This window comes from Triticum aestivum, chromosome 6D (assembly GCF_018294505.1).
Source record: "Triticum aestivum cultivar Chinese Spring chromosome 6D, IWGSC CS RefSeq v2.1, whole genome shotgun sequence".
NCBI lineage: Eukaryota > Viridiplantae > Streptophyta > Magnoliopsida > Poales > Poaceae > Triticum > Triticum aestivum.
The window spans coordinates 43,038,808-43,058,555 of NC_057811.1; the positions used below are offsets into that span (position 1 = coordinate 43,038,808).

At 45.5% G+C, this 19,748-nt stretch overlaps 1 protein-coding gene across 1 annotated transcript; it reads right to left on the reverse strand.

Annotated features, from left to right (window-relative positions):
* Positions 1-10,660: 10,660 nt before the first annotated feature.
* Positions 10,661-14,500, reverse strand: LOC123143397 (F-box/LRR-repeat protein At3g26922). Its single transcript, XM_044562314.1, has 5 exons — positions 14,252-14,500; positions 13,254-14,156; positions 12,904-13,065; positions 12,663-12,816; positions 10,661-10,970 (listed from the first exon to the last, which is right to left on the reverse strand). The coding sequence occupies exons 2-5, from the start codon at positions 14,142-14,144 to the stop codon at positions 10,954-10,956; spliced, it is 1,224 nt and encodes a 407-aa protein (XP_044418249.1). The 5' UTR covers positions 14,145-14,156; positions 14,252-14,500; the 3' UTR covers positions 10,661-10,953.
* Positions 14,501-19,748: the final 5,248 nt, after the last annotated feature.

Below are 19,748 nucleotides of genomic sequence, written 5' to 3' on the forward strand. Positions count from 1 at the left end.
AGAATTGCCAACATATCGACCACTATGGTTAAAAGAATAGGTGACATCAGATCTCCTTGCCTCAGTCCTTTGTGTGTTTGGAAGTAGTGACCTATATCAGCATTCACTTTAATCCCAACACTTCCTTTTTGCGTGAAAGAGTCTACCTGGCTTCTCCAGGCCTGATCAAAACCTTTCATACGCAAAGCCTGTTGAAGGAAAGGCCTTTTGACCTTGTCGTACGCTTTCTCAAAGTCCACTTTGAAAACAACTCCTTCAAGTTTTTTCGTGTGGACTGCATGGAGCGTTTCATGCAAGACTACAACCCCTTCTAGGATGTTTCTGTCCGACATAAAGGCAGTTTGGGACGGCTGCACCACAGAGTGCACAATTTGTGTAAGCCTATTAGTCCCGACCTTGGTGAAAATTTTGAAACTTACATTAAGAAGACAAATAGGCCTGAACTGCTCAATACGAACCGCCTCTGTTTTCTTAGGAAGTAAAGTTATGGTTCCAAAATTTAATTGAAACAACTGAAGCTGGCCAGAGAATAAATCATGGAACATCGGAAGCAAATCCCCTTTGATAATATGCCAGCACTTTTTATAAAACTCCACCGGAAAACCATCCGGCCCTGGAGCCTTATTATTCTTCATTTGCGAAATGGCCTCAAACACCTCTTTCTCCGTAAATGGGGCGGTCAGAATATCGTTCTTGTCGGTCGCAAGTTGAGGGACATCCTCAACCCTGGACTCATCTAAGGATACAAATTTATCCTCCAGAGGCCCAAACAACTACTCATAGTAATTAGTGATATAAACTTTTAGGTTCTCTTGTCCTAAAATCATGCCCTCGTCTTGCTCAAGCAGAAATATCCTCTTCTTTTGGTATTTGCCATTTGCAATCATATGAAAGAATTGAGTGTTGTCATCCCCTTGGACGATTTTGCGAACTTTAGCTCGCAATGGCCACTTCAATTCCTCCTCTTGAAGAAGTTCTTTCAGTCTCAACTCCGCCTTCACTTTAGTTTCCATTTCTCTGGTATCTAAAATGGTAGACTCGGCCTTTAAATCTAGGGATTGAATAAGTAGAAGGAGCCTTTCCTTCTCAGCTTTATAAATCCCATACGTATGCTTAGCCCATCCACGAAGGAATCTTTGTAACTGCCTAATCTTATTCTGCTATCTTTCAACAGGAGACCTCCCTCCTGAATCTTTAGCCCATTCCCTTGCTATCAGATCCAGGAACCCTTCTCTTTCAAACCATGATAGTTCGAAAGAAAAATAGTTTTTATTCCCCACATGAGTGGCCTCACCAGAATCAACTAGTAGCAGGGTGTGGTCCGAGACTGCGCGCGATAGCGCTTGGACTGTTACCAGGGGAAACTTCTGCTCCCATTCGACGCTAGCGAGGACACGGTCCAGCTTCTCAAATGTCGGGTTTGGTAACGAATTGGCCCAAGTAAATTTCCTACCAGAAAGCTCTATCTCTCTAAGGTCCAAGCTTTCGATAATGGTATTGAACATAAACGACCATCTGCCGTCAAAGTTCTCATTATTCTTTTCCTCCCTTCTTCGAATAATGTTGAAATCGCCCCCAACGAGGATTGGGAGCTGCTCGCTACCGCAAATGCGGACAAGATCAGCCAAAAATTCAGGTTTGAGTTCTGGCTGCACGGCACCATACACCGCGACCAATGCCCAATTAAACCCATCATCCTTTGTTCTGACCCGAAATTTTACCGCAAAATCCCCCATGGCCACACTCCAGACTTCCAACGAATCGCACTTAACCCCAAGTAAGATCCCGCCGGACCTTCCTCTTGGAGGTAGGCAATGCCAGTCGAAGTCGACCCCCCCCCCCTAGATAGAGTACTAAGGAACTGGGGTGTGAAATTATCCCTTCCAGTTTCGGAAAGGGCGATAAAGTCCAATTTGTGATCAATAGACGCATCTGCTAGAAACCTTCTTTTAGCCAAGTCTTTAAGACCTCTGCTGTTCCAAAAAATTCCTCTCATATTTCATCATGAAATTTTTTAGAGGTACGGATCCTAGCACTTCTACGCACAGCCGAAATTGGATAAACCTTCCTCTTCCAGTTCCACTTAGGCTTATTTTGATCCTGTAGCCGGTCCTCACAACCGGCCTCCGTGGACCTAACCTCTGGAATATCAAGATGGATCGAGTCCCTAGGGGATATGACATCCTCATCCTCCTCTGTCTCAGGAAGTGAAGGAGCAAGATCCGCACAAAAACTATCAAGCACCCTTACTCCCAACGCATCTATGTCGGAGTTGTTCATGGGTTTAACAGCTGCTAAGTTACGAATCATTTCCAAAGCGCGCTCCGCTTCGAGATCTAGGATATCATTAACTGATCTAGCGATTTCACTACCATTACTACCTAGTGAGACCCCTAATTGATTTGCATTGGGAACAATCTATCATTGGAAAAATACAGAATCGAATTAGACGTATTGACCGACATACCAGTAGTGACCTCAATGTCACGAAGTTTGGCCGCCCTCATAGTGCACCTTAGCTGCATGTCATCAACATCCGACTGATCCTGGAGACGACTGCTTATCCGTCGTCCTTCAGAAACATGATCCGGGATCCCACCAAAAGCAATGATCTCCTCCCGCGTGGCGCCGTTCGGGGTGGGGCCTCCTGCCCAACCCCCAACAGAGTTAAACTGAACCGGAGCAGCCACCGGAGCCTCACCAACTTCCGGCGCCAAGGGAGAGGAAGGGGCGGAGGCCACCTGCCCATGCCCCTCTCCCGCCCTGGACCCACCGACCGAGTGAGGCGAAATCACCACCGGGTACGCTGCCCAAGGCGAGGTGGATCATATCATTCTTCGGAGTCTCAATAACAAAGGGAAGTTGGACTAACGGTTCAATATATCTATTCATTGCTGCATTCTCCTGCTTTTATCTGGGAAAAGGTTGCATTCCCTTTAATTTGAATAAACAAACTACCAGCGCTCACATGATATTCGTTACATTATCCACTTCTACTAATCTGAGTACGTGACAGGCTGTTCTCGGAAAGGTAGCTCATGATCGAGAAGATGGACTCTCTTATACTCATCTGATATATGTGACCAAGGGGATTAAAGCCAGGCCTAATGCTTGATGTCTGGCGCTCTGGACATGGCACGACCACCCATATGATCCTCAACTCTGAATAGAATTAGCGCATGCATCTGCCAGTTTTGGGTCTCTTGCTCCCATACATGATGTGGATCTTCCAATTGGATAGTCCTCTGTTGTACTGTATTGAAACAAAATAATTGACATCATGAGCCAAATAAAATGTAGAAGTCGGGTAATGAGTGTCAGTGTTTATCGGGAAAAACATTGTAATTAAATTGTGTGATTTCAATGAGCTGTGAGGGTTCGATTAGTTTGAATCAAAATTCTGCGACCATTTCTACTTAAAGGAGTGTCAAAAGGGATACTTATTGTAGATAACATGAGCAGCCAATAACTGTTTTTACCCACCAGAAAACAATAGGTAGAAAATCTTGTGTCAATAAAATCAATCATTGATGATTCAGAAATGGACGATGAAGTACGCATAGATTAAACCATAACTAATTCGAATTTTGAACCGACCCTAGACTACTTGATGCTGGTTTTGTTGCCAAAGTTACAAAAAAGTTGCTGCTAAATTAGCAACCCACACAAACGAAGTCCATCATTGCTGCTAAATTGGCAATCCACAAAAACAAAGTCCATCAGCCTTGTACCAAATTCAGCTCTGAATTGTAAGTGCGTGAAGCACACAGAACCTACTACCAGAACATAAGCGACGAGTCATCTAATCCATACAACTTGGTCTAAGATGATAAGTGTTAATGGTAAGTAGCCACTGCTGGGAGCTGTGATATATACATGGGATTTCCATGTCTCACGGATGGTGGTGGGCAGCAGCAGCAGCAGCAAGTCAGACGGAGCGCCGGCGACACGAGCATGTCCGGCGTGGGCGCGCTCTTGAGCGGGATGAACCGAGTGGTGGAGGGGAATATGGTCTGGCACTTGGGCAAGACGGAGGCGCGGACGAAGCTACCGTGGAACCGATAACAAGGCTTCCTCGGTCCTCCGAACGACCAAGATCCTCCCGACGCTCGACGCGCACGAGTCGCAGTACTACGTGAGCCTCGTGGGCATCAGCCTGGACGCGAAGAGGCTCACGGGGATCAGGCTGGAGACGTTCTCCCGGCAGCGCGATAGGCAAAGCTGGTGCCCTGTGCCTTGCCATGAGTCCGGGAGAGCGGACGGTCGTTCGTATACGACCTCAAAGACTCCGGCTTTGCGTCTGTACCTGCATCGTCCCGCCGAGGATCTGGGTGGTGTGGCTGGCGTTGTGCTTGCATGTGTGTTGTGTTCTGTGTGTGTGTGTGTGCTGCGTTGCAAATGTTTCGACGAAATGCAAGTCAAATGTAAGTTATACGGAGTTAAGTTTAGGGGTTCGACTACCAACCATTTTTATTTAACGGATCAAAGTTAAGATATAAGGGATCATATAAAGGCCTAAAATTTGAGAGATCGGCTAGAGATGCCCTAAAACGTTACTTGTATGAGTAATAGGAGATTCTAACCTTCTTGCAATCCTTGCATAACTTGATCCAAACAAGTCCTGATGGTTAAACAAATTTTTTACCTCTCCAGTTCTTCCCCAGCTAGTGCCATGTCATATATAGCTGCTTCAGATCACTACTTAGCATATAAATGCAACAGTTCCTATAAATTGGCTGGGACATATATATGCCTGGGCAGGCAGAAAAACGAACAGCAGATGAATGACATATAACCGGGTCGCCCAAGCCAAAAAGAAATGCCAAGAGCACACTATCGTCAAACAGCTGAATAAATTCAGCATGAACCAAAAGTGCAACAAAAATTACAGGATACGACAATACCCAGTCTAGCTAGACGATCTAGGGTTCATAATGTGTATATTGCATATTCTACACTCTTCCTCACGGTAGAACTTGCATAAGACGCAAAAAATGAAAGGGACGGAAACGTCGTGGCAGCACACGTGCTTCACGCTGGCTTGCATTTCTGAATAGTCAAGACATGACATATCCACCAACGACCCAGATCTTCTCACCCTACTGGAAAATGAATCCTGTACAGAAATGAAAAGACAATGTAAGAGTCTCGTGTATCAGCAGAAGAAGAAAAAAAAGGCTTACTAAGATGTGGTTTGGTAAGTATGTAGGAGATTCGCTTTACCATCAAGCCGTAGTACAAAGAACACATAACAAAAATTACATCCATGTCCACACAAATCATTTGATACGAGCACTATAGAACTCTTTTACAATAACACTAATTTAATGTCTGCACAATTCAAAAAAAAAACTCACTTCGATCTGCATGTCCATCTTCACTATGCGTGCTGAACTGGCTGATCATAGGTGAACTCCTTAAGCTACACGAGTTCATCATCAACAAGACATCCGTCGACATACAGCAGTGCCTTGTTCAGCTTTTTCGCACTTAACATTGTTGGCATTGTGTTGGAAATAAAGAAAGACGACTGAATCGGGCGGAGCAAAATGTATGTGCAGTAGTAACATCAGTGAGAAACAATAAAACACACACACCGGTAGTGGCTATAAGAAAAAACAGCTCCGAGGAACAAAATGTTTGCCCAATAATTTTAGGAAAATATAAGCAAATAACAAATGTTGAACCGTACATTATTTTGCAAAAATGATTCAGATCTATTATCCAAGTTCACCAGAAGTACAAAGCAACTCATAATACAAATTACGTAGCGATTCCGAGACCACCTAATGACCACTACCGTAGTCAGAACAAGCCGCCGACGAGCATTGCCGCCGCTCACCTACCGGAGCCGGCTTGACCTTGTCGATGACAGCCAGGAAGTCTTTGTGCACGTGCCCCTAAGGTCCAGTGCCTGGAGCCGCAGTCGTCGTCGTTGAACCCCTAAATAGATTTGAAACATCTGACACCAAATCTCGTCACATTACGAAAAACCCTAACCTCACCATCCAAAGGAGACGGCATGAATCTACGCCAGAGCTCCGTCGACTACGTCTAGAAGAACGAACTTGAGGAGGATCGAAACCCGGAAGACAAACTCGAAGAAGAAGCGTCACCATATGTCTGAGCGTCGCACTTGCGAGGACTAAAACAACCCTAACCTAAACTACTAACCGGAGTGGAGGCACCGGAATTTCAGCCGTACACTAGTATTGATTGAACCAAAACTTATAAACAATGGTAAGAAGCTCACGCGGACAATGGTTGTAACAGAAATTACACTATCGTAGAAATATATGCAACAAATAAAATTAGAAGCATCTTTGATGTTTATCGTAGAAATATCAACGACTGAGAAAAATAATATAAACACATATTGGTAGAGGTTGAAAAGAAAAAAAATCATTGCAAGCAAAATGCAGAAAAAATGTGTGTACTATAATTCTTTTGATTTTAAATTTTTGTAGGTAGCTCACCAAGCTGATCGCTTGGTTGTGTACTACTACCTCCGTCTAGGTTTATTGGCCTCTTCGTATTTTACGCCCAACTTTGATAGTAGATTTGATTAATAAATTATAAATTATATGTCACAAAACTTATATTATTGGATTCATATTTGAAAGAAGTTTTTCAATGATAATATTTTTAAGGTATATAACTTATTTTATAATAGTTAAAACAAAGGTCAAAGTTTAACCCAAACTACAAGGAGGCCTAATAAACCAAAACGGAGGTAGTATAATTCTAGTAAAAGAAGTAAGTCGTGGTTCCAATTTCGTAGGGTTTTATATCCCGTATGAAAATCAGAAAATGGATTTTATTCTTATATATGTTTAGGGAAGTGAAATTACAAAATTTTACTAAGTTACAAAAACGGGTTCAGCCATACCAGACCGTGAAAATGTGCTTTCGCTCCTTTCGCTATGGTTCCACGCAGGGAGTAGATAAATAGCATCATACGTAGCTAAAGTATCGACTCTCCCCGGCTAAGAATGGTGCATTATGAAAAATACGAGATTCTAAGAGCATCTACAGCCGGGCACTTCAAACATGTCTCAAAAAACTGACTCAGACGGACGCCTTAAACGGGTCTCAAACGTCTAGACTGACTGACATCCCTCATATCCAGCCTAAATGTAGGGTGGATATGAGGGCGCGTCCGTCACGTTGGACCCGACAACGCTACCCCACCAGAAAATGCACCAAATCCATCCCTCGACCTATCAGATCCATTTGCCCTCTCCTCTCTCCTTCCTCCTCTGCGACGGACCTCTCGCGGCTCCGGCGCCACCCTAGCTCCGCAGCCGTTTCGAGCCTCTGCGCCGCCAGCACCGCCACAACAGTCCTTTGTCCTGCGCTCACCGCCGTACGTCTGGCAACTCTCGGGCTGCCGCTTGCGCTCAATGTATTCGACACATTGTCTGACCCGATTTTTTTGTGATTTATTTGTAGGGAATACAATGAATTTGGATGCTTCGTCGAACGAGGAGTATGGACCGACGAAGCTTGGTCAAATGATTCAAGATGAGTTTTTTGATTCGCCGGATTCGGGCGAAGAAGCGGACATGATCGTGCTCATGAGCATCCAAGCGGAAATGGACCGGAGGGTGAAGCGGAAATGGATCGTGCCCATACAACGGCAACCGCCTCCGCGATCCCACATCAAGCGTCGTCGACGCGGAGGAAGCTCTGGCTGCCACGCGCATCCTGCGATGAGCCCGGACATGGGATCCTAAGATCCGCCGCCACCGGCGCCGCCACAAGGACCCACCACCTGGCCCGTCATCCCCGGCGGAGGGGACGCCGCCACCACCATGGTCGGATCCAGGTCAGCCGTCGCCATCGCCACCGACAAGACCGGATCCGAGCCGGGCGCTGCCGCCGCAGCCACGGCCAGCCCCACCTCCATCCTCTGGCCACGTCCAGCCGATCACCACATCACACCCAGCCAACTCCACCCGCGCCGCCAAGCGCTGCCGCAGGGAGCCGCTGCGCCGCCGTGCCTTGGATCAGGATGCCGCCATCGTTGAAGCCGTCGTCTCGCGCTGCGTGGCATCGAGCGAGGAGAGGAGAGATCCCCGCCGCCGCCTACGCCGACCAGATCGGCGGCGCGCATCGGCGGCGGCGAGGGAGGGAGCTGGAGGAGGCCTTTCTTTTAAGTCTGAACACGCTAATGGGCCAACCCGTTACTGTAGACGCTTAAGGCGAGAGCTTCTTCTGTCTTGCTGTAAGCAAGATATAGTCGCCGCGGTCGATGTGCACTATTAGTGAGTCATGATCGGACGCAAAACGTTCTACAATATTCTGAGTTAGATTTAGGAGGTGGGCTAGTCGTAAGCTCCCCCATTTCTTCCCTATATGTTTTAAGTCTCCGCGCGCCAATGGGCTGGCCTGTTACTGTAGACACTTAAGGCGAGAGCTTCTTCCGTCTCGCTATATCTAGTGGGAGCTCCTGTCTGCTGCTCTATGTGGCAAAAAAGTCAAGTTCTGTAGGTATTGAATTTAGGAGCTCCAGTTCGTCAAGACATGCTACTACCAGTTCACCTGACGACCGTATCTGAATATTAGGCTGTGCGAATAGATTAAGAACCAAAACCATCGCAGATCCAAGTATTTTTTAAATTTCAAACCCAAAACATTTGTTTTAAAAAAGGAAATGTTTATGGAACGTGAATACTTTTTAAATTTGTGAACAAAATTTTCAAAAACTCAAACATTTTCAAAAAAGGGAGCATTTTTGAAAATACTGGACAATTTTTTGAAACTCAGGGATAAAAAGAATACATGAACATTTTTTAAAACGGGAACATTTTTTGAAATTCTTAATTTTCTGGAAAATGCAAAATTTTATGAAACTCTGGAACAAAATTTGAAAATACATTTTTTTTCAAATTCCAAAACTAAATTTGGAAAGCGAACATTTTTTGAAAACCAGAGTTTTTTTTAAAACTTCAGAACAAAATTTCAAAACATGAACATTTTTTTGGAAAATGCACGTAATATTTGAAACAGAACATTTTCTTAAACTCCAGAACACAATTTAAGACATGAACAAATTTCGAAATTTGTGAACATTTTTTGAAATTTGTGAACAATTTTTGAAATGAGAACATTTTTTGAATCTTCCGAACAAAATTTGGAAACATGAATATTTATTGAAATTAGCGAACATGTTTTGAAACGAAATTATTAATTAAAATCCCCAAATTTTTCTGAAGACGTTTTGAAATTTTTGAACAGAAACATAAAGAAAAGAAACTGAATAAAAAAGAAAAAAGAGAAGAAACAGAAACAGAAAAAAAAAGAATAAAAGGATTAGTAAAAAACATAAGAAAGCAAAAAACCAGCCAAAAAAGGGTTCAGGAACATTCTAGAATCTTCATAAAACCAGAAAAACCAGGCTGGAACCTTCCAGAATGTTCCAACCGGATTCCTAGCTTCTCCAATGGGCCGGCCCAGTTTGATCACTAGCCTTTTGATCTGGTCCGTGCGAAGGATCGACTACTTGACGCAGAATGCGTCAAATAGGAAAAGCCATATCTAGTCGTAAGCTCCCCCATTTCTTCCCTATTTCTTTTAAGTCTGAGCGTGCTAATGGGCCGGTCCATTACTGTAGACGCTTAAGGCGAGAAAGAAAAAAAATCTAGTCGTCACAGTCAATGTGCACTACTAGTGGGACATGATTGAACGCAAAACGTTCTACAATGTTATGAGTCACATCTAGGAGATGGGCTAGTCTCCCAATGCCCCCAAAATTGCTGGGAGTTAGTTTACAGGGTGTTTCTTTTATAGTTATAGAAAAGAACGGGCTAGAGAGAGAGAGAGAGAGAGAGAGAGAGAGAGAGAGTAAAATAAGCTCTTGGTTAAGAGACAGACAATAGTTCCCCGCAAAAATAAGAGACAGACAATCGTTGAGGTGTGTTGACCTTGTTACCTTCCTATTATATCACAAGTCGTGCTGGGAAATACCCCTTGTTTCCTGGGTGTATATATATCCTATATGAAAAAAAAAAGTTTAGATTTTTTTTGAAATAAACTTGACTTTGTTTTGCACTAGTATATAAATTTTCAGGGCAAAAAAAATCTAGCATTGACAAAAACAAAAATGATTTGCTATTATAGGTCATAACTATTCACACTATTTTGGAAGATTTTTTTGAAAAGAATCAAACGTTTTTTTTCTTTTTGTGGATTTTTTAATACAAGTACAATGAAAGGTCAAGTTTATTTCTAAAACATTTTCAGAATTTTTGACTTATTATTCAGTTACTATTTTTTCCCGTATAGGGTGTATATATACACTAATAGACCAAACGTCCACGTCCAAGTCGTGCCATCTTTTTCATGTAGAGTAAACTTGAGACACGTGATAGTCGAATCTAAATGGTGTGGAGAGCCTGAAGAGATAGAGAACCAACTTTTTTCACAGATGTTCATAGGGGAAAGTGGCCGCTAGAACATCATATGGTCTGCAGTTTCAAGCGTGTGGGAGCAAAAGGGACAGCCACACTTGGAGGCGTCGAGTCTGTGCTTGTGCTTGCGGAGGAGAAAGTCATGGCTATAAATCTATGATGAGTAGACAAGGAGCCCGCCGAAGAATGGAAATCAGAATGGCACGAAGCTGGTAGAGATCAAACAGAGTAAGAAGAAAGCAGGTGAATAATTCATAACACAACAAGTAATGCAGAAAAGACATGCCAAGCGAGTAAACCAGTCCATGAACCTAAAGTGCAACAGAAATTACAAGATACCATAAAACCAAGTCCAGCTAGATGGTCTAGAGTTCACAAGTTACATGATCCGGATTCTACACTATTCCTTTGTTCGGTAGAATTGGCATCAGATGCACACGCACCAAAACGACGGAAACCTTGTCGCAGCACATACTTGCGCCTTCCGTTTCTGAATAGTCAAGAGATGGTAAATCCATCGACAATCCAGATCATCTCGCCCTTACAAGAAACCGAATCCTGTACACAAATGAAAAGGTAAGTCTGATGTGTCTGCAGAAGTACAAAATGCACGGCTAGTTGTGACAATGAAAATGAAGATACTGTAACAATTTGGAATATATATCAGCATGTGAAGGTACTGTAGACATTTGAGTTACTGTTCAGAACTACTATATCAGCATGTGAAGATACTGTATCACTGCCTAGAATGCACCAATACAGATTCGTGTATTGGTATCGGGCCGATACCGATACGTAAATTCGTCATTTTTTAAAAGTGCCAATATGGGGATAGTTTGACTAATTTTTAAAAAATAATGATAAATAGTTCTTTAATATGAAGTGTGACCAACAATTTAACTTGATGGTTTGATTTTTTTTCCTAAACATGGCCAAGGTGTAGATTTCATAGAAATATTATCATAGATTAAAATAGCCCGCGAAATAGCCGCGATAGCTGCGCTATAGCTGCCCGGGAGCCTCGCCGCTACGCTATGGCTGCTGCCGCGAAATCCTCCACATATCCCTATAAATGGCTCAACAATCAACAAATCCCTCCAGAATCATCTCCCCCACCAGAAAAATTTCCGCTATTTGCCGCGATTGCCCGCTACGGCGGCCGCTATAGCTGCTGGGAGAGGCCGCCGCGAAATCGTTTCTCCCGCGATTTTAATCTATGAATATTATGCAGAAGAACACCAATACAGACATGTTTGTGGTGCAGGGAGGGTAGCTGCCCATTAGATAGAAATTTATATGAGAGAGGGGGGAGGGGGTTGGAGCAAGAGCACCGGATTAGGCATCACGGGCTTGCCGCCGGGGAGCTACTGCTCGATCCTGAGGGTGGAGGTGGGGAGCATGCCCTCGAGCTGCTCCTGGATCCTGCTGGAGGGGAAGCCAGGGAGGAGGCGAGTCAGATGAGGACTGAAGAGCGGGAGCTGCCGCCGGTGAGTTGCTGCTGCCTGCTGTTGACAGGAGAAGGGACCGAGTCGGAGAAGAGGATGTGAGGAATGAGGAGCACAAATTCTCCCAAGATCACCCCTAGCTTGCCGCCAAGTTTGCCGCCGCAGATTGAGCCGCCGTCTAGGTCAGGAGAGCGGGAGGGAATGGGATCAGGGATGGGTTTTGGTCCAGGTAGGGTTGAGACATACACATGAGTTGGTGCACTGTTACTGGACTTGGACGTATCAGGAGAGTACCCATGACACCATGAGGTATCCCTCAAGGATCAGAATTAAAATTGTTTGTTTTTAATGGTTAATCAGCCGATAATCTCCTGATACGTATCAGGGACGTAACCAGGACAAAGCCGTTTCTGTACGGTATCCAATACAGATACATTGATTTCCTAAAGTATCCGTGTATTCTACATCACTACTGTAAATTAATCAATTCAGACATTTGTGCTATTGCCGAATAAAAGCAGAACTAATCAACAAGTCCATATTGTGTTACATTGCTGTTCGGGCAACTCATATACTAAATATCCTTTGCCAACAAAAAGGATTATATTAGTTTCATTTCTAAGCCTGGCCAGACTTGGTCCAGATCTTTCATATCTTAAAACAATTTGGAATCCCTACAAATTGTTCTTTGTTCATAATTCTTCAGGTTTTTTTAATTTACAGCCTGCTTTCTTAGTTTCTTTCTCGCATATGAAAGCTAATTTAAGAACATAGAGATCATGTTAGGAGTCATTAGTTAGCTTACGTATGTTAAATGCAGACAAGAGCTTCAAGACTTTGAGAATCTTCTCGTCGACCACATTACACTTGATTTCAACCATGTTAAGGTGCTCTGATATTGCAGACGGACCCTCCATCGGAATGTAGCTTCCTTTCATTTCCACTTTATGATCTGGTCCCTATGGTAAGAAAAAACATTGAACCAATATAGATAGCCGATAATAACGTTTAACACTAGAACAGTTGTCCATTTAGAAGATTTATACCTTGGAGAAAAGTTGAAGAGTGAGCTTCTCTAGAACTGGTGAATTTTGCAGAATGCAAGCTAGTGGACCCAGGTCAGGAGCCTCGCACCAGTACTCATTGAGTAATAAAGTGTTTAACTTACTAAATGTAGGGCGGCAATTCAAATCTCTTGTGAAAATGAACTGGAAAGAAAAATACAAGTACTTAAATCAAGTAATCCTTGCTAAGAATGTGAGATGCTGATCTAAGACCCACAATCTGTTTGTGATGCATATGTAATCTGTTTATCTCTGATTCTCTAAAAACAATGCAGATAAAGGAACACAAAAAAGGGTAACACAAATGAAAGAGTTAAAGATGAGTGTCACACCTTTCCCAATTTAGATATCAGTTCAAGATGTTTAGCACTTGAGATCCCACCTAGAAGCACGCAATCGCTGCGGCCATCGTTTTTTGATAGACAATTCCCACATCCATTCTTATTAGCTCCACAGAAGATACCATAGTTATAATTCAAACAGACATCTTCGCAGCCTATGCCAAGATTCACGCATGCTGTCTGTAGCAACGGCATGTTTTCAAGAAAAGGGGTTTTACCCGAAAAGCCATCTAGTTTCAAAGAGACAAGGCCTGGAGTAGAAATGTTGAGCCGGCAATCTAGGTCAGAGAAGCAAGTAGTGATGCTGAAATGCTTTAGGGAAAGGGACGATATCTTCCAACCATTGATTTTGCAATCATTCATCTTCAGATTCTCCAATGCTGGACAACTAGCAAAATCAAGAAAGGTCTTTTGTAGGAGTAGACCACAAAGGTCCAATGTTTTCAGGTGCCGAGACACAAGAGGCAGGTCGTCTAGGGGGAGGTAATCAGCCTCAAGGATATGAAGGGTGAGCACCCGAACTTTGCAAATCACAGAGAAACGGATCCACAGATTCACATAGGGCTTTTCGTCATCGGAGCAACTGTGGAATTTCATCTCAACACTTTCAAGGTCGGTGCGCTCGCGCAGCATGAGCAGATGTTCCACGAACTTCCGGAGGTCTTGGACTTGGGCATTCTCCTCATCGTCGAGGCCTACGATGCGCAGGCCTGTGGTGGACCTCCAAAGGTGGCGCCAGCGCCGGGCGAGCACGCACGTCCGAACAGCCGCCTGCGCTGGGAGGAAGGAGAGCACGTGCTGCAGGAGACTGTCGGGGAGGTCGTGGACGGTGGTGCTCTCCGTCACCGGCGGCGCACTCTTGAGCTTCTTCCTAGGAGCCATGCGTCGTCGGCGCTGCGAGGCAAGAAAGGATCAGACGGCCGCGAGGGTGGAGAGAATGGGATGAGATGGGCAGATGGATTTCTCGCCTTCCGGCGGACTCGCCTCACCTGGCCGGTAAGTCGCCGCCGCCGCCGCCGCGAGAGCCGGAAGATGGGCGGATGATGCAATCCTAGGTAACTAGCACTCGATTCTCAACTCCGGAACACCAGATCCATCCAGGATACAAATTGGAGTAGCTAGGGTTTCGGCAAGAATGGGGGGATTGGGGAACAGGGCCAGGAGGTGGAAGAGGAACTCGCCCAGCGGCACACGCCCAAGTGGCAAATTTGACAATTTTGACCTCGGGACGAAATCAATTCACAGAATGAACTGGGTGCGAAACTATTTCACACCCCTGACCCTTTTGTGTAGCGCCCGCCACGCCGGCGCCATACCGTACGGTGCAGCGCCTAACTCTGGGGCGTTGCACCTCTGTCCACCGTGGCAGCCCATGGGCCCGCACCCAGCAGTGCAACGCCTCCGAGCTAGGCGCCGCACATGTAATGTGCAACGCCTCCGAGCTAGGCGCGGCTAGGCGCTGCACTGTGACTTATCCAGCCACTTGGCCGGGCCCCCCTCCCCCACCCCCCCCCCCACACACACACACTCTCTCACTCTCTCCCTCCCCGAGCTTTGCCCCCTCTCCCACTCTCTCCCCCTCTCAAATCTTCTTCCAAGTCTTGTAAATTTGAAGAATTTGTCCGTGGATTTCAAAGTCAAACCCTCCCTCAAGGTAATAATCTCCGATCCCCTTGTTTTGATCCAAGTAAACTTCTCCCATTGCTCATTTGTTGCTAGTTTGGGGAAACCCTAGTTTTGTTTGGATCTAGAGATTTGCATGGAGATGTGAGATGTTTGTTAGCCAATTTCTATGATTAGGCTTTGTTAGTATGCTAGGGTTATTCTTATGGGTGTTCTTATGTTGGTGCTAGGGTTAGGTTTTAGGGCTAGGGTTATGGTTAGGGTTATGGTTATGGTTAGGGTTAGGGTTATGGTTAGGGTTAGGGTTGTTGTTTCATATATATATTAGGGTTTGTATTCCATGTTAATCCATGGATTAGTACTCATGGAAGCAATGTTACCTTGTGTTCTTTGAATGCTTATAGGGATGGGAAGAACATGTGTGTTTGTTCATCATGGGGACAAAGACGCCTTTTTGAAAGGCAATAAAGAACCGGACCCGGATGAGCTTGACATGGTGTTTGATAGTAGTCCTAGCTATGCGGAGCTCTTGCAACAAGTTAGGAAAGATTTGAATTGGATGGACCCTAGTGATATCATTGAGTTGGAGGGAAGGCATAATGTTGGTTTTGGAATGCACATCCGTTGGAAGACAATGCGTGTCAACTCGGAGCAACGTTGGGTTGCATACAAGGAGACGGTGGCCGAATCACTAGACAAGGCTCTTGAGTTATTTGCAACGAAGAAGGTTGATTCAAGTTTGCATTTGGACTTGAACCGGAACCCCTCCCCTTTGGTTGCTAGTAGCCCCCACCCTTGAAGCGAGATGAAATTGTTGAACCTCTTTTGACCCAAGAAGTGAGGCCAACATTGAGCCCGTATAGAAACAACCAAGATGAATCTTTGCAAGAGGACAATGATGAGTATGCGGACGATGACAATGAAGTTGATCTCCATGACAACAATGTGGGTGATCTCGACAAATATCATTTGCAAGAGACAATGGACCATTCCATCCCTTTTTCCCGTGCATATGCATCGGACTCGGATGACGATGGTCCCGATGAACAAGTTGATGCGGAGGGGTTCACGGTGAAGGAGGCCGAAGCTTTCGAGAAGGTATTTGGTCGGGATCATCGGACTACATTGTTCAAGGATGTTAGTCTCGCGGATGAAGCCGTGGTAGATGGTGGCCAATGTGTACCTCTTGGGGTTAGGCCAAGCTCTCACCGTGATTTGGTAGACGACAAGAACCGGATTGCTAAAGGTTCTAAGTTCGACAGCTTGTTGGATTTGAAGATGTGGCTCGACAACTACTCGGTTACGCATTATCGTCCACACAAGGTGGTGCACTCGGACGTCAATGTGCGCTACACGGTTGCATGTGCATGTGAAGATGAAAAGGAGGTCCAACTTGGACTTACAAGAGGCCGTGGTGGTGGTAGAGGTCGTGGAAAGGAGGTCCAACAAGGAGTGGCAAGACGCCGTGGCGGTTGTCCGTGGATTGTGCGTGCAAGACCATGGAAAGGAGGTCCAACTTGGCATGTAGTGAGTTGTGTGCCAACTCACATGTGCCAAGGCAAAAGGGTGGATGGCAAGATTGTGTCCGAAGACCACAAACAACTCACGTCCGAGTTCATCGCTTACAGGCTCTCCAACTCAATATCCACACTTCCAACAATGAGCGTCCAACATGTCATTGACCTTGTGAAAGCCATCTTTCATTACAAGGTGAAATACGGCAAGGCATGGAAGGCGAAGCAAGCCGCATTTAAGATGTTGTATGGTACATGGGAGGAAGCATACAACCGAATCCCTAGGTTGTTGTTAGCCATGGCCGCGACAAACCCGGGCATGGTTCATGTGGTCGAGCCTCATGGGCACCAAACAACGGTTCATGAAGGAAGGAAAGTCAGAGTATTTGGCCGTGCTTTTTGGGCGTTCGAGCAATGTGTGAGGGCTTTCGAACATTGTAGGCCGGTCATCGCAATTGATGGCACGTTCTTGACCGGACAATACAAGGGCACCTTGTTGGTTGCGATAGCAAGTGATGCCAATAACCGGGTGTTGCCATTGGCATTTGCTTTGGTTGAGGTGGAAAACAATGACAACTGGGAGTGGTTTCTGCATCTTTTGAGGACGAAGGTGTTACCCGCTCAAAGGGAAATTTGTGTCATATCGGATCGGAATCAAGGAATTCTTAACGCCGTGGAGATTGACATTCCCGGGCATGCTCCGTTGCACCATCGATGGTGCATGAGGCACTTTTGTTCGAACTTCTATAGGGCATGTGGCCTTAAGGAGTTGGCCGATGATCTTCAAGATTGTTGTCTCGCTTTCTCCGATAAGCGCTTCGCCACTTTGTACAACAAATTGCTCGCACACAAAAAACTTGATCTCGGGGGTCAAGATTTTCTTAATAGGCACATTCAATACCGGAACAAGTGGGCACGTGCTTTTGATGAAGATGGCCGGAGATACGGTCAAATGACAAGCAATATGGCCGAATGCTTCAATAGGGTGCTCAAAGGTGCATGTGGATTACCCGTGACGGCAATAGTTCAATACACATTTGACAAGATGAATGCGTACTTTGTAAAGTACTCGATGGAAACCGATGCACAGATAGCGGGTGAGAACCCACGGAAGTACAAGTACAAGTTCCCACCCAAAGTTGATGAATGGTTGGTATTTCAATCACGGAAGGCGGACTCAGAAGAAGCTATATTATATGACAACGAAGAGTGGAAGTACGAAGTGAAAGAGCCAGGAGGAACCACAAACGATGGCCGGCAACATGGAGGTCGAGCTTTCAAGGTGTCGTTAACACAATGTGATTGCACTTGCGGGAGGCCATTGTTGCTTCATCTCCCATGCTCACATTTGTATGCCGCCGGTCGCGTTAGGAATGTGGACACTAATCACCCACGCACCATGAGGGATTCGGAGTTCTCAATCATGACGGTCAAGAAAACATGGGCTCCCCGCTTTCACCATACTTTGACCAATCACAATGGCCGGAGTATCATGGAGTTCAACTATGGCCGGATCCGGAGTTGAAGGTTGTTAAACGGGGTAGACGTAAGACAAAGCGTCTTAGAGGCGACATGGACGGATGGGGCCATGGTGGGCACCGCGAAGCGGGCAACGACCAATTCCAAGAGCCTCGTGAGAGCTCCCGTTGTGGGGAGTGCAAAGGTCATGGCCACAACAAAAGAAAATGTACGAAACCAAGGAAAAGGTCCAAGAAAAATGATGCAAGCACAAGCCAACAAGGAGCTACACAAGGGAGCCAACCAAGTGGTAGCCAACCTAGTGGTAGCCAACAAGTGCCAAGCCAACCAAGTGGTAGCCAACCTAGTGGTAGCCAACAAGTGCCAAGGCAACCAAGTGGTAGCCAACAAGTGCCTAGCCAACCAAGTGTTAGCCAAAGAGGATCTAGGCAACAAAGAGGTCGGCAACTTGGACTTACAAGAGGCCGTGGTGGTGGTAGAGGTGGTGGTAATGGCCGTGGTGATGGTCTCGGCCTTGGTGATGGTCTTGGCCTTGGTGGTGGACTTGGCCGTGGTGATGGACAAGCGCAAGTTCGTTATAGAGGAATGTTTGGATACCTAGATGGACCGTTTCCGTATGTTCCTCACTAACTATAATGTATCATATGTTCTTGTTTTTTCATATGTTCTTATTTTTCATATGTGCTTCCATTTGTTCTTATTGTCCTTACTAACCATTATGTTTCACTCATTGTAGGTATGGCGGCTTCCCAACCCAACAAACCAACGATGAAGGAGGATGGCGAAGATGAGATGGCGGGATGGTGGGAGAAGGCTGCGAAGAAGCTTAGAGAGGAGGATGCAGCCAAGCTAAAGAAGAAGAAGGAAGAGGAGCTTGAGAAGGAGAGGAAGCGAAAATAGACTGCGGCAAATGCGATGCGCGCTAGGGAGCAAGCGTTGATGAGGAAAGTTGAGGAGGCACAGAAGAAGCGTCAACAGGATTTTGAAGAAAGAACCATGAAGCTTTGGGCAATTGCAGCTGAAAAAGAAGAGAGGGACAATCAGATATTCATGGAGAGGGTGGTTAAGGAGGCTCACCTCATAAGAAAAAGGGAGGAGGAAGAGGAAGAAGAGAGGAAGAAGAAGAAGGGAAAGGGGCCTTGCTCTACGCAATAGAGCTATGTCTCCTCTTCGATTTGGTTGTGAACTACTATGTCTCCTCTTCGATTTGGTTGTGAACTACTATGTTCCGTGAACTACTATGTCTCCTCCTCGATTTGGTTGTAAGAACTACTATGTGCGGTGAACTACTATGTCTCCTCCTCGATTTGGTTGTAAGAACTACTATGTGTCGTGAAGTACTATGTGTTATGAACTACTATGTGCCGTGAAGTACTTCGTGCATATGTTCTTTTCACAGTTGTTTGCTTACTATGTTTGCATATGCTAAAAAATTCACTAAGTCAAAGTGCAACGCCTAGCATCTGGGCGCTGCAATCTACCGTGTGGCGCCTAGCTGCTGTGGCTCTCTGGATAGCTAAAAAATTCACCAAGTCCAAGTCCAAGTGCCTCAAACTGTAGGCCTACCTTCTGTTGTGGCTGCATAGCTACAGACCTGTGCAGCGCCTAGCTCGGAGGCGCCACACTGTACAGTGCAGCACCTGGGAGGTAGGCGCTGCACTGTAGAGTGCGGCGCCTCCATGCTAGGCGCTGCACAAACACTTAGCGAATTTTTTGCCTCAAACTGGAGGCATACCTTCTGTTGCTCTCTGGATAGCTACAGACCTGTGCAGCGCCTAGCTTGGAGGCGCCACACTCTACAATGCAGCGCCTGCGAGCTAGGCGTTGCACTACAGAGTGTGGCGCCTCCAAGCTAGGCGATGCACAGGTC

Coding starts and splice junctions, on each gene's coding strand:
- LOC123143397 (XM_044562314.1), bottom strand. CDS start 14,144: ATGGCTCCTAGGAAGAAGCTCAAGAGTGCGCCGCCGGTGACGGAGAGC. Junction 13,066..13,253: donor TGATATCTAAATTGGGAAAG/GTGTGACACTCA, acceptor TTTTCTTTCCAG/TTCATTTTCACAAGAGATTT. Junction 12,817..12,903: donor CTCTTCAACTTTTCTCCAAG/GTATAAATCTTC, acceptor TTCTTACCATAG/GGACCAGATCATAAAGTGGA.